General features: G+C 41.7%; 1 protein-coding gene across 5 annotated transcripts in view; it reads left to right on the plus strand.

Moving 5' to 3' along the window:
• TAMM41 (TAM41 mitochondrial translocator assembly and maintenance homolog) overlaps positions 1–7361 on the plus strand; it is a 50948-nt gene extending 43587 nt beyond the window's left edge. For 4 of the 5 annotated variants that reach the window (XM_019732686.2, XM_074312980.1, XM_019732683.2 and 1 more), the window contains one exon: positions 3405–3540. In XM_019732686.2, coding sequence (XP_019588245.2) covers positions 3405–3481 — 77 coding nt within the window. In that variant the 3' untranslated portion in view covers positions 3482–3540. Of the gene's footprint in view, positions 1–3404; positions 3541–7298 lie in introns of those variants that run through there. The other variant, XM_074312979.1, reaches the window with a different exon arrangement.
• The last annotated feature ends 7609 nt before the right edge of the window (positions 7362–14970 follow it).

The following is a 14970-nucleotide window of genomic DNA, read 5'->3' on the forward strand; positions in this document are numbered from 1 at the left end:
ATGTATACAGAAAACTGCACAAATGATACATTTGGTGAATTTTCACAAAATAAACACATTCATGAACCTAGTGGCCAGATGAGGAAATAGAATAGTACCCATCCTCCAGAACCCCCCCATCACTGTGCCGGGTCACAGCCACTACCCCTCCAAGAGTAACTACTATCCTAACTTCTAATGCTATGTTTCTATTTTGCCCATAATTTGAACTTTATATAAATATGTACTCTCTTGTGTCTTTCTTCATATCATCAGTAAGATTCGTCATGGTGTTGGGAGTAGTAGTAGCTCATTTATTCTCAGTCCAATGGATGAATATACGCAGTTTATCCACTCTACTTTTGATGGTTTCTTGAGTTGTTTCCATGGGACTATTACAAGTAGGGCTGCCACGCGTGTTTTTGTACCTGTCTTTTGGTGAGCATATGAATGCATTTCTGTCAGATACAAACTTAGGGGTAGAATTACTGGATCTAAAGTGTGTGAATGTTTGAGGTGGATACTGCCAAACAGTTGTCCAAATCACACTCCCACTTAGCAGAGTTCCTGTTGTAGCACTTCCTTGGCCAAAACTTGGTATGATGTGTCTTTCTCGTTTTAGGCACTTCGATAGCTGAGTAGTGGTATCACATTGCAGTTTTCATTTACGTTTTCCTGGTGACTAATAAAGTTGGGCATTTGTTCACGTGCTTGTTTGGATCTCCTCTTTGGTGAGGTGCCTATTCCAGTCTTTGCTTATTTTTCTGTTGAGCTGTTTGCCTTTTCTTACTGAATTCCCTGTAGAGTCTGGAATTAGGTTTTTTTGTGGGATGTATGTAATGCAAAAATCTGCCACCCTGGGGCTTGTTGTTTCACTCTCTTAATGATGTCTTGTGGTTAAAAGCAGTGCTTAATTTTACTGAGCCCAATTTATCCATTTTATCCTTTACGGTTAGTAGCTTGTTGTGTCCTGTTTGGGAAATTTGGCCTACTCCATGAAGTTGAAGGTTCATGAAGTTTAAGTCTGCCATCTTTGTTACAAGTAGAATATTAAGGCAGAAAGGACCCTTCATTCTGATCTTTTGGTTCTTAACCTTTTGCAAATCCTGACTCCTGTGAAAATCTGGCTAAAACTCTGGACCCTCTGTACAGAAATGCACATGTGCACCTACCTAGCAAACTGCTACAGGTCCAGGGAACTCAAAGGGCCTGTCTGTAGGCCCTTTGTTAGAAAACCCCTAACTTAGTCCAACCCAGTCATTGTGCAGATGAAGAAACTGAGGCACAGAGAGGGGGAGTCACACTGTAAGTTTGTGGCTCAGCTGGGACTGGGACCCAGGTCTCGTGACTCTTCTCCCGGTGCCCTTCGTGATGCTGTTTCCTGCAGCAGTCTTTCTGAGAGTATCTCGCTGGCAGAGCCATGGAGGGGAGAGACTGTTTTTAATTATGGGAGGTTTCTATCCACTACGGTAATAGCAGAAAATGGCTACATGGTGCCACTCGTATACTTTATGTATTTACCTTAAATGTGAAGCTCCAAGGAGTCTGTGAGTAAGTTTTTGAAGTTGAGCTGGGACTTGCAATGGTTGATGCCTCTTCTTCCAGCTGTGACTCAGTGGCCTGGGGTTACTGTGATGAACCTCATCGTATTCAACTACCTGTATTCTGCTTAGTGTCTTGATTGGTTCTGGCTGGAATTTTAAACAGCACCTTATGTAGTAAGTTTCCAGTCTCAACGCTCAAGTGGGTGAGCTGTACCGTACTGGTTGCTTCAGGGAGAAAATTCAAAGGGGTGGAGGCAGGGAAAGGAGCTCTGAGTTTCTTAACTAGGCTATGTCAATTTGCAAGTAGTCAGTCAGTCAGGAGACAAGTTAGGCCAGAGTTTCTAGACATATTCACTAATGATTTTATTTGTACCTTGCCTTTTAACCTGCCACTGCCTGCAGTAGCCTCTTAAAAGGTCCTAAGTGGACTAGGCAGCTTACAGGTAACATGGCCAGGTATTTTCAAGAGATCACTCAAACCCCAGTGCTAGGAGTCTCCAGAACTAATCCTATTACCCCGTCAGCAATGCTTACAAAGCTGGGATGTGCATTTCAGATTCAGCTCAGACCACGGTTTGTATCTCACGGTGGGTGAAAAAAACTATTCGGATCTTTGGGCCACACCCTGAAACACAGACTAAATGATCTCATCTTTAACACAAAGGAAGTCGAGCCCATAATACTGTCTGCAAATAGGATCCTATTAGATCTAACAGACAAACAACATCTTACTTATTCTATCCCATTTTACTTCTTTCCTATAAGCCCCCCAGAGATCTGCTTCTCTGATGTCATCAAGTACTTATGATTAAGTAGATAGAGGGTGCTGGAAGGTCAGATATCTGAATGAGGTGCGTCTTTTCTATAATTTCAAAAGTATTTACTGAGCACCTACCATGTGCAGTGTACTTTACTGGGTGATAGGGATACGGGGATGAATAGGACAAAGTCTCTGTCCTCAAGGAACTCCCAGTCTAGCAGAGGGACAGGTAATACTACCCGTAAATTGACGAGCACTGTACAGTGGGGGGAGTGCTGTGCTGTGTCAGCACAGGGCTGTGGGAGTAGGAGGAGCCGTGTCTGAATCAGCCTGGGGAGTCAGGGCAGGCACTTGTAGAGAAGAAATCTGAAACGGGACTTGCTGTCTACCTGGCAGAAACTGATGGAAATAATATTCACTCAGGGGCAGCCCTGATGGCTCAGTTGGTTAGAGTGCGAGCTCTTAACAACAAGGTTGCCAGTTCAATTCCTGCATGGGATGGTGGGCTATGCCCCCTGCAACTAAGATTGAAAAGGGTGACTGGACTTGGAGCTGAGCTGAGCCCTCCACAGCTAGATTGAAGGACAACGACTTGATTTGGAGCTGATGGGCCCTGGAGAAACACACTGTTCCCCAACATTCCCCAATAAAAAATTAGAATAATAATAATAATATTCACTCTGGGAAAATCAGCTGCATATGCAGTGACAGAGGCAGTGAGCTGGGAGTGGCTGGGATGCAGGCTTTGGGAGTTAGAATGGGGCCAAGGATGCCCGCTTACATACAGACCTTGTCTGTGTTCTTCCTTTCTCCTCCGTTTAAAAAGAGCTGCTAAATTCAAAGGCTGCCAGTATACATGTAACTCAAAAGATTCACTTACTCCAGAAACTCAGGTACTATGGATCACTGTTACAATAGATGCCTGAATCAGAATCTTTCTCCCCTGCACTTTGATCACAGTGACCTTTAATAACCTTCAGCTCCCAGGGTCTCCTAAAGCCCTCAGTCAGCCCATCACTGCTCCACCTCAAAGACAAGTCTCTGTCCAAATATCACAGAATCTCTATCTGAGTATTCACCCGATAAGCTTCAACTTTCTCACTGTCTCTTTTCTCTTTTAGGCATGAAGAAATCATTGATTTATAGTTCACTAAAACTGCATAAAATGTGGAAAGGATGGCTGAGGAAAACATCCTGATTTTTCTTGCTTTTATATATGTTATCTATAGATGAATAAAGCGTTCCTTTTTGACAAAATAGTGTTTGTTATTTTGACCCATTGCTTGACGACACCTTGATTTGCATAATACAGCAAGTCCTTGAACAACGTTTCTTTCAATGTCATTTCCCTATAACATTGATAACTGGAACCACTGTCTGTGTGGGGTTTGCATGGTCTCCCCATGTCTGCGTGGGTTTTCCCTGGGTCCCCTGGTTTCCTCCCACCTCCCAAAGCTGTGCACATGAGGTAAATCGTTAGGTCTAAGTTATCCCAACCCGGGTGTGGGTGGGTGTGTGTGAGTGCACCCAGAGATGGAAGGGTGTCCTTTCCACGGTGGGGTCCCACCTCACGAGCACCCAGAGCTGCCAGGATAGGACCAGCCACTCAAGACCCGGAACTGGAATGTGTGGGTTGGAAAATAATGATCTTACTTGCTTTTATTAATCTTTCTTACATGTATGTATAGCTCACATTTATTTCAGTGTTTAATATTAGAAGTGTTTTCCATCTTTATTTAGAAGATTGATGATGTTTTTATGACCAGAAATAAAGCCATAGGAACTTAACTGTTGTTTATATCAACTAGCCTAGGGTAAAATTGGTTTCATTATATGTTGTTTTGCTTAAAGTCACAATTTCCAAGAACCTTCTGATGATGTTAAATGAGGACTTACTGTACTTGATGTTTTTAAATGTATGTTAGACACTTATGCAGGGGGGACCCAAATACCTTTGAGGACTTAGCATGAGAGGAGAAGAATCCGCTTTACATACAAAACCACCTGGGTCCTGCTTCCAATAAGACCTGTAGCTGTGTTCTGCATTTTTTGGTACATCAGAGTCAGAGATCTGAGAAACTCTGCATATGCTTGTCGACATGCGGTTCTGGGGGCTAGAGACAGGGAAAGTTTGGCTCTCTCTGCCTCGTCTCCATCCTTGTTCACTTGGTTTTTTTCCAGTGCGAGATCAGAAGTGTCACATCAACATTTTCCTGGGTCGAGGGGTTTTTTACGTTTCTCTTTGTTCTTCATGAAGATGTGTGGCAGTGACTTTTAGGTGAGGGGCCTGCAGCAATCCCCTTGCAGAGCCTACCCTATTGTAACCTTTAGGAATGTTTGGATAACAGGAAACCCGCTGCAGAGTGCCTTGAACAGCAGAAGGCTCATCATTCAGTTCCAAGAACGGAAAAGTTAGAGGTGTGGTGGGCTTCAACAGGTTCACAGAGTCATCCCGGGTCCAGGTTTTCCATCTCTTCTGTCTCTGCCCTTTGCCATGTTGGAATTCTAACCACCTCCAAATGTGCCTTACTTAGGCTGGCTCCCTTCTGAACTGAGACTGCTGGCCACAACTTCAAGGGCTATATGCTTTCCCATCTGCATTTGGGAAAACAGAGAGGGCTCCTTTCAGAAGCCCTCTTAGAAAAGCAAGAACATTTTCCAGCAGCTCCCAGCAAGCCTCTGCCTGGTTTCATGGGCCCTAGTTGGGTACTTGTCCATCCTCAAGCCAGTAAAAGGCCTGGCCGCTGGAGGAATGTTTGCTCCATTTCTGGAGGGAAATCTGGGTGGTGCTGATGTCAACAGGGCCTTCCAGACCATTCTTAGCTGTAAAACCTCAGAGCCCCTATAATGTAGGACAAATGTTCAAATATTAAACATTTCTATGTTAGTACTTTTCTTTATCAGTTCTCTCCGAAGGCCTCATTGATCTGTACTGCCCAATATGCTAGCCACTAGACACGTGGCCATAGAGCTCTTGAAATGTGACTGGTTCAAACTGAGGTATGATATAAGTGGAGACTGACAGATTGCAAAGACTTAGTATGAAAAAAAGAATGTAGAATCTCAATAATTTGTCATATGGATTGCATATTGAAATAATATGTGGATACATTGAATAAATGTATGATTGATGCTAATATTAATACCAATGTCAGCTATTCCTTTCTTCTTCTTTTTTAATGTACTACTAAACAGTTTAGATTCCACAGGGCAGTGCTGTCATGGAGCTTTATTGACAGTCTATACACTGGTTTCTTCCTGACGTGGGAAGAAGGCTGTTTTCTCTCTTCGTTTGGTGACTGGTGAAAACTGTTTCTTTGAGTCAACTATGCCTGACCCAGAGTAAGCTCTCACAAAAGTTTTTGAGGGAAATAATGAAGCAAAAACATCCCAAATTGGTTTTACTTCCCTCTTTTAGATGCTGCTAAGCTATATTGTTGATCAGATTCTTAACTTTATCACAGATGGGAAGGAAGAAAGATTGTGGGTGTTTCACAGGTGTGTGAAAGAAAGGGTAGCTTATTAGGACGTTGTGATGTCATTCAAAAACAGCAGTTGGTGAATAACAATGGTTACTCTTTGTGGAGAGTCTTAACAGCTGTAAACATGTCTCTAAATGCTTTTTCCCAGGCATTGTCTAATCCTCATAACAGTATTGTGAGATATATATATATTGTTTGTTTGTTTGTTTGTTTGTTTGTTTTAATTTTTTATTGGGGAACAGTGTGTTTCTCCAGGGCCCATCAGCTCCAAGTCATTGAACTTCAATCTAGTTGTGGAGGGCGTAGCTCAGCTCCAAGTCCAGTCATAGTTTTCAATCTTAGTTGCAGGGGGTGCAGCCCACCATCTCATGCGGGAATTGAACCAGCAACCTTGTTGTTGAGAGCTCGTGCTCTAACCAACTGAGCCATCTGGCTGCCCCTGAGATGTATATTTTTATTATCCTCATTTTACAAGGAGGAAACTTTCTCATTTCTCCAAAGTCTGGTTTACATTACCTGCCTGACCCTGTGGGATTTGAGGTTTGGACCCCTGTTCCTTGGCCAATTACATATTATTATTTTGAAAAACTGATTGAAACCAAATGAGTAGGGTTCCAATCTATATCGTAGCTCAGAGACCTTGATTGAACATTTTAATCAGATGCATTAACATTGTGATTTAAATACTGATTTAGACCCCATTTGATCCCTAGCACAGGAGATTCCATTTAAGTTTTCTTTTGTAAGTACACTCTAGTTGTTTAACATTATTATATCTTTCTTAACTCAAAAATACTTTTAAGATTTCTTTTTGGGGAGGATCACATACTGCAGATAATTTGTTTTTCAAATTCTGGAGTTATTCCAGAATATGCAGCAAATTGAAACAGATAACTGTGAATTCACTGGGAGGTGACCCATTTCCCATTCAGCAAGTCAGGAAAGAGTTTGGGGTAATATTTTCACTATTTTAATTAGGAGTACAGCCACTTAGCACAAATGTAGAGACGTCAATGATATTTTTTAAATTGAGGTATAATTGACATACAACATTATATTAGTTTCAGGTGTATAATATGATTCAATATTTGTATAAATTGCAAAATGATCACCACAGTAAGTCCAGTTAACATTTGTTACCATACATAGTTACAGAAATTTTTTTCTTGTGATGAGAACTTTTAAGATTTACTCTTAACAACTTTCAAATATGCAATACATATTATTACCTATAGTTGCCATGCTGTACATTACATCCCCATGACATTTCTTTTATAACTGGAACTTCATATCCTTTGACTCCCTTTACCCATTTTGCCCACCGCCAACCCCCTGCCACTGGCAACCGCCAATCTGTGTCTATGAGCTCAGCATTTTTTGGGGGGGCGGGGGGTGGAGTGTTTGTTTTAGATTCCACATATAAGTGAGATCATATGGTATTTGTCTTTCTCTATCTGATTTATTTCACGTAACATAATGCCCTCAAGGTCCATCCATGTTCGCACAAATGACAAGATTTCATTCTTTTTTTAGGACTGAACGCTGTCCCATGGTATATGTGAGTATGTACCACATCTTTATCCATTAATCTGGTGACAGGCACTTAGATTATTTCCATATCTTGGCTATTGTAAATAATGCTGCAATGAACATGGGGGTGTGTATATCTTTTTCAGTTAGTGTTTTCATTTTATTTGGATAAATACCCGAAGTAGAATTGCTAGATCATACGCTAGTTCTATTTTTAATTTTGTGAGGAACCTCCATACTGTTTTCCAAAGTGGCTACACCAAATTACATTCTCACCAACAGGGCACAAGTGTTCCCTTTTCTCCACATCCTCACCAACACTTGTTATTTCTTGTCTTTTGATAACAGCCATTCTAACAGATGCGAGGTGATATCTCATTGTGTGGTTTTGATTTGCATTTCCCTGATGATTAGTGATATTGAGCATCTTTTGATATACCTGTTAGCCATCTGTATCTATTCTTTGGAAAAATGTCTATTCCAATCCCCTGCTCATTCTTTTTTTTTTTCCTCATGTCAACACTTAGAGGTTTGTTTGTTTTTTATTAGTTTCAGGTGTACAGAATAATGTAATAGTTAAACATTTATACCCCTCACAAAGTGATAACCCCTCTTCCCCAATCTACTACTCCTCTGACATCGTATATAGCTGTGACAATTCCATCGACTCTATTCCCTATGCTGTATTCCACATCCCGTGACTGTACACCAGGGATGCCAAAAAATGTATACACATGACTTGTATTCATTTTTTGTTATAGGTATATATCGAGTATTACAATTTTAATATAGTTTTTTCCTTTATTAAAATGCGTATAGATTTTTTTTGTACCCTCTGTGTGTGTGTGTATATACATATATATTTAATTATAGTTGACATTCATTAATATTCAGCCTCAGCTTCAGGTATACAGCGCAGTGGTCAGACATCTACACAGTCCATGAAATGGTCTCCCTAATAAGACAAGTGCCCATCTAACCCCCTACAAAATCTTTACAACATTATTGATTATAGTCCCCAAACTGTATTTCATATCCCCGTGGCTATATTGTGATCACTAATTTGTACTTTCGAATCCCTTTATCTTCTTCCCCATTCCCACCCCCTCCCATCTAGCAATCCTCAGGTTTTTTTTCCTCCCTATATCTCTGAGTCTACTTATGTTTTATTTGTTTGTTTATTCTGTTCTTTAGATTCCACATATAAATGAGATCATATGGTATTTGTCTTGCTCCACCTGACGTATTTCACTTAACATAATATTCTCAAGGTCCATCCATGTTGGTGCAAATGGTAATATTTCATTCTTTATGGCTGAGTAATGCTCCATTGTATAAACATACCACAGTTTCTTTATTCAATCCTCTGTTGATGGGCATTTCGGTTGTTTCTATATCTTGGCTATTGTGAATAGCATTGCAATAAACATAAGGGTGCATATATTTTTTCAAATTACTGTTTTGGATTTCTTTGGATAGATAGAAGTGGAATTGCTGGGTCATAGGTAGTCCATTTTCAATTTTTTGAGGTACCTCCATATAGTTTTCCATAGTGGCTGCACCAATCTACAGTCCCACCAACAGTGCACAAGGGTTCCCTTTTCTCCACATCCTTACCAGCACTTGTTGTTTGTTGACTTATTGACGATGGCCATTCAGACCAGAGTAAGGTGGTATCTCATTGTGGTTTTTATTTGCATTTCTCTGATGATTAGTGATGTTGAGCATCTTTTCATGTGTCTGTTGACCATCTGTATGTCCTCTTTAGAGAAATGTCTCATCATGTCCTCTGCCCATTTTTTAATTGGGTTGTTTGTTTTTTTGGTGTTGAGTTGTATGAGTTTTTTTTAATAAATATTGGATATTAACCCCTTCTCAAATGTATCTTTGGCAAATATCTTCTCCCATTCAGTAGGATGCCTTTTTGTTTTATTGATGGTTTCCTTTGCTGTGAAAAAACTTTTTAGTTTGATGTAATCCTACATGTTTATTTTTTCTTTTGCTTCCCTTGCCCTAGGGGATATATCAGTAAAAATATTACTAAGGGTAATGTCTGTACATGTATTTCCTATATTTTCTTCTAGGAGTTTTATGGCTGCGGGTCTTACATTTAAGTCTTTGACCCATTTTGGATTTATTCTTATGTATGGCGTAAGAAGGTGGTCCAGCTTCATTTTTTTTGCATGTGTCTGTCCACTTTTCCCAGCACCATTTATTAAATAGGCTGTCTTTACCCCAACGTAAATTCCCTTTGCTCATTCTTTAATCAGACTGTTTTGTGTGTTTTGTTTGTCTGTTTTGTTATTGATTTATATGAGTTCCTTATATATTTTGGATGTTAACCCCTATCAGACATGATTTGCAAGTATTTTCTCCCATTCAGTAGATTGCCCTTTTTTTTTGTTATGGTTTCCTTTGCTGTGCAGAAGCTTTTTGTTTGATATAGTCCTACTTGTTTAATTTTGATTTTGTTACTTTTGGTGTCAAATCCCCCCAAAAAAAGCATTGCCAAGACTGATGTTAGAAGCTTATTGCCTATGTTTTCTTCTAGGAGTTTTATGGTTTCAGGTCTTACATTGAAGCTTTTAATCCATTTTGAGTTCATTTTTGTGTATGGTGTCAAATAATGGTCCAGTTTCATTCTTGTGTGTTGTTCTCCAGTTTTCCAGCACCATTTATTGAAGAGACTGTCCTTTCTCCATTGTATGTTCTTGGTTCCTTCGTCGTAAATTAATTGACCATATATGCTAGGTTTATTTATGAGCTCTCTATTCTGTTCCATTAACCCATGTGTCTTTTTTTTTAAATGCCAATACCATTGTTGGTGGTTTTATTTGACTAGAGCAACAAACATATGTTTTCCAGATATTTTTATTCAAGACAAAAATGCAATTTTTTTCCAATAAAAAGGAGAATTTTAGAAATGTTTGTTACTTATACATTTAAAATACATTTATTTTAAAAACGTACTAAGCAGGTTGTTTCCATCAGGTTGGCATGTGAACTTAAATCTCTATGATTATTTTGCACTTGATGATGTAGCCAACACTCTTCTCAATTTCTCCTTCCTTTTTATGCACAAGACAAAATGGAAAGCATTCCCACTTTCCAGTTGCCAAATAATATTTCCACATACAAGGTATGATCAAACAATATGGTGAATGTTTAAATTAAAAAAAATTTATTACAGTAAAAGACACATTGTCATTAATCCCCTTCAAAATACCCCCCCTCGCTTCAAATATACTTATCCCATCGTTCTTGCCATTTTCTGAAGCAGTTCTGGAAGTCGTCTTTCATGAGGGTCTTTAGTTGTGTTGTGGCGGCTGCCTTGATGTCCTGAATTAGTTTTACTTTGGAGAAGAGCCGGAAGTCACATGGTGCCAGATCCGGTGAATAAGGCGGATGAGGACACTGCAATGTTTTTGTTTGACGGAAATTGGCATACCAGAAGCGATGTGTGACACGGAGCGTTGTCATGATGGAGCGTGATTTATGGCACACTTTACAGCACACCTTTTCTCAACCATAGCTCACACCTGACTGACTGCACCGAATTAGTTGAAACTTGTCACACACTGTTACTAAGGTTCAATGCGCCACTTCCTGTATTGAAGATTCCTGCCTTTTCGTTGGATGACACTCGGCGGCAGCATTTACCGTATTTTGTGATCACAATGGAAAGGCTCCATATCACACATCGCTTCTAATAAGGCAATTTCTGCAAATAAAAACATTACAGTGTGTCCTCATCCACCTTATTCACCGGATCTAGCACCGTGCAACTTCTAGCTCTTCCCCTAAGTCAAAATGACCGTGAAAGGAAAGCATTTTGAATCGATTCAGGACATCAAAACAGCTGTGACAGTGCAACTCGTGACAGACACTCATGAAAGAGGACTCCAGAACTGCTTCAGAAAGTGGCGAGAACCATGCGGTAAATGTGTTCAAAGGAAGAGGGAGTATTTTTTTTTTTAAGATTTTTTTATTGGGGAAGGGGAACAGGACTTTATTGGGGAACAGTGTATACTTCCAGGACTTTTTTCCAAGTCAAGTTGTTGTCCTTTCAATCTTAGTTGTGGAGGGTGCCGTTCAGCTTCAAGTCGTTGTCCTTTCAGTCTTAGTTGTGGAGGGCGCAGCTCAGCTCCAGGTCCAGTTGCCATTGCTAGTTGCAGGGGGCACAACCCACCATCCCTTGCGAGAGTCGAACCGGCAACCTTGTGATTGAGAGGACTCGCTCCAACCAACTGAGCCATCCAGGAGCTCAGCGGCAGCTCAGCTCAAGGTGCCGTGTTCAATCTTAGTTGCAGGGGGCCGAGCCCACCATCCCTTGTGGGACTCGAGGAATTGAACTGGCAACCTTGTGGTTGAGAGCCCACTGGCCCATGTGGGAATCGAACCGGCAGCCTTCGGAGTTAGGAACATGGCGCTCTAACTGCCTGAGCCACCGGGCCGGCCAAGAGGGAGTATTTTAAGGGGGACTAATGGCAATGTGTCTTTTTACTGTAATAATTTTTTTATTTAAACATTCACCATATATGTTGATTACACCTCATATCCTCTTTATAGAAGCTTATTTAGCAAGTCAGAAAGTGAGTACATGGTTTAACAGGAAAGGCGTGGCCTCTGGGATAGTGACACCTGGATTCAAATGCCAGCCTTACTGCTTATCAACCAAGTGATCCTGGGAAATCATTTATCCTCTGAGAATTTGGGTTTCCTCTTCTGGAAAATGAAGATAATACCTACCTTGCAAAGGTTGGCATGAGGTTCAAATTAAATGACTGTGGTCGTATTTTATCCATCATAAAACTTACATATGTAATATCCTTTCTGATGAGTTCCAGTGATGAAGAGACAGTGTGGTGTAATGGAAAGAGCTCTGAATTTGAAGACTAGAGGGGATAGAAGGTGACACTGCTGAAGTATCTTCTGCTTCCCCCCTGCACATTACACAAGTTGTATCATTTTCTTTACAGTAACCCTGCCAGGTGGGTGTTAATTTTCCCATTTTGGACTCTGCTCGTCTCTCAATACCTCTTAGATTTAAGTTCAAGTGTTCATTATGCAAATTACTGTTATCTTGAGGACAACATTTATTCTAACACTGTTTTCTTATTTGTAAAATGGCAGTGATGTTAATCCTGACATCACAGAGTAGCCCCTCAGCTCCTTTTTTCAAGTTCCCAAAGCGTTTTTAGAGCTAGATTAGCTCTAAATAAAAAAGTAAAAGCTCAGATGGTTCCCTTTAGGATCCAGTGGAACAACACGCATAGTAACACTTAGCTCACAGTAGTTCAGTAAATAATCATGACATCCAGATCTAAATTAAATTACTTGTACCAGCACTCTGGCGTGACTTTATTTTAAAACTTCTCAGCACACACATTTTTAAAAAATTATAGCCGTTTATAAAGATGTGAGACTACAGAATAGCCAGGTCCCGGCCACCCTGATGAAATTGTAACGCTGTCCGGAAAAACATAGTTGAAGTGTGAGTTGTTCACATGGATATCGGCAATCTGCAGGATAGAGGCAGGGAATGTGACAGAAAGGAAGACGCTGAGCGGATCTCCAAAGCGCACAGGGAATGTCGGGAGGGAGGTCATTGGGAGATAGTGATAAGAGAAGTATTCCAGCTCGTGGCCGGAACTCAAAGGGAGAGAAGTTAGGTCAGGGGCGGTCTCAGGAGCCAGGAAAGTGCAGGCTCCACACCTGGGCTGGTAGCCTGTGGTTGCTTCGCGGAAAGCGCTCCCTTTTCTGCCCGTGGCACAACTTGTTGATCTTATGCTAGCCTGACCATCTAGCTGATAGCCACACTGAACTCAATTGCTGCTTTTGTTGGCAGGGCAGAAGGCCTGCCTCTGCCTGCCAGTGTAGTTTGATGGAGAACTTTCCAGGTGCACTTATGAAGGGAAGAACATTTGATTCCAGGGAAGAGAAGAAAACAACCCCCAGGGTTAGGGCTTCTGAGGTGGAGCGAGAACTCTCCCTTGCTCTGTTTTGTCCAGCAAGTTTGTCCTGTGCATAAAGTATGCTTTCATAGAGTGGGAGAACGAGGCTGCTCAAACCTGTTTCAGGTGGCAGAGCACATGCAAGTCAGCGTCCTTTGCAGAAGATGATGAAACACTGGTATTTCCATTTCTCATTATATGAACCATGATAGCTCAGAATGTATTGGAGGATTTGGCATCTGGGTTGGGCTAGAAACGCCTGCGTAATTACTTGCGCATACTGTTATAAATAACAGAATCAGAGCCATAAGCATACTGGCTCATGGAGAAAACAAGCTGTTGAGCTACTCAGGTTCCAGCTCCCAAGTCTCCATGACATGCGTTTCAATGCCGTTTGCCACTATGTTTGGATGTTCTGCTATGACCTGATAGTAGTCATCAGAAAGCAATGTTGGGAGAAAAACGTAAAATTGACAAAGGACTGGTCATTAGCGTTTTGTTTTCTTAAAGCAAATCAAAAAGGGAAAAAATAAATCATATTTGGGGAACTTTGGAATCAGAAAGACCTGGGTTTAAATCAAGAATAGCTGTGTGATAGTGGACCAGTTACTAAATGGCTTGGAACCTGCTTCCTCTTCTTTAAGATGGAGAGATGACCTACTAGGCAGGATTATTCTCAAGATGAGCATTAGTGTATGTAAAGCCCCTGCACAGTGCCAGGCCCATAGTAGGAGGCTTACTAAAGGACATGTATTGGCATCAGAACACTTCGTCCAGCTCCTGAAACACCACTCCTTCATTAGGAGGGAAAAACTGAGCTGGAAAGGGCCTAGATTCGATTGGGTTGTATTTCCCTATTCAACTGATGAGGCAACAGACACTCAAAGAGGAAACCCCACGCAGCAAGTTTGCTGAGAGGCACAGAATCCCGATCCCCCACGGCTTCCCTGCTGTGTTGTGCAGGGCTGTTCTCTTCTGCAAACCCAGAGCCTTTCGAAAATGGCCCACGTTGTCCCTTGAGGCCACAGGCTATTGCATGTGTTCTCTTTTCTTTTGGTAGCTGGCCAAGAGGAGAGAATGTGCCGTGACTCACCAGGTGAGCTGGTCCCCAACCCCTAGTTACTATTCCTGTTAAAGAAAACACACCCCTCCCGACTGTGCCCAGGTGGCGGTGTTTTCTGTTATGTTTATTCCTCCCGCTGTGGCTTTGCTGTTTGGAGAATTTGTCAAAGTGGGTGCTGGAGGCTGTACAAGGCCACAGCTTGAGACGCTGTTATTGTGGCCACTCAGAGCAGGCAAGGCCCCGGGTGCTCAGCCTGGCCTGAACGGCACAGGGAGAAGCTGGCTGCCCGCCTCAAGGCTCCAGAGAGCAGGTTTGGGCAGAGAGAAGGGGACTGGAAGTGGAGGCAGACGTGTTGGCACCTGTCTGCGAGTCTCCAGGGAGAGAGAGAGACACCTGGGAGGCAGAAGCAACACAAAGGAACCCAGGTGCACCTCGGGAGGGTACCTAGATTTCACAATCTTGAAGACGTCTTTATTATTCAAAACACAGCCCAGTGCTTTAAAAGATGCACTGGGTCGTTTCCCTATATGGCAGTTCCCATTCTGGGCTTGCGCTGTTCACGTCCTCCACCTTCCTGCTTCGCAGCTCGGCTCTGGCGGCTGGGGCACCAATCACATTCGTAAACTTCTATTATGTCACCAGCAGCCAATCAGAGTGG

Source organism: Rhinolophus sinicus, linkage group LG10 (assembly GCF_036562045.2).
Source record: "Rhinolophus sinicus isolate RSC01 linkage group LG10, ASM3656204v1, whole genome shotgun sequence".
NCBI classification, from domain to species: Eukaryota; Metazoa; Chordata; class Mammalia; order Chiroptera; family Rhinolophidae; genus Rhinolophus; species Rhinolophus sinicus.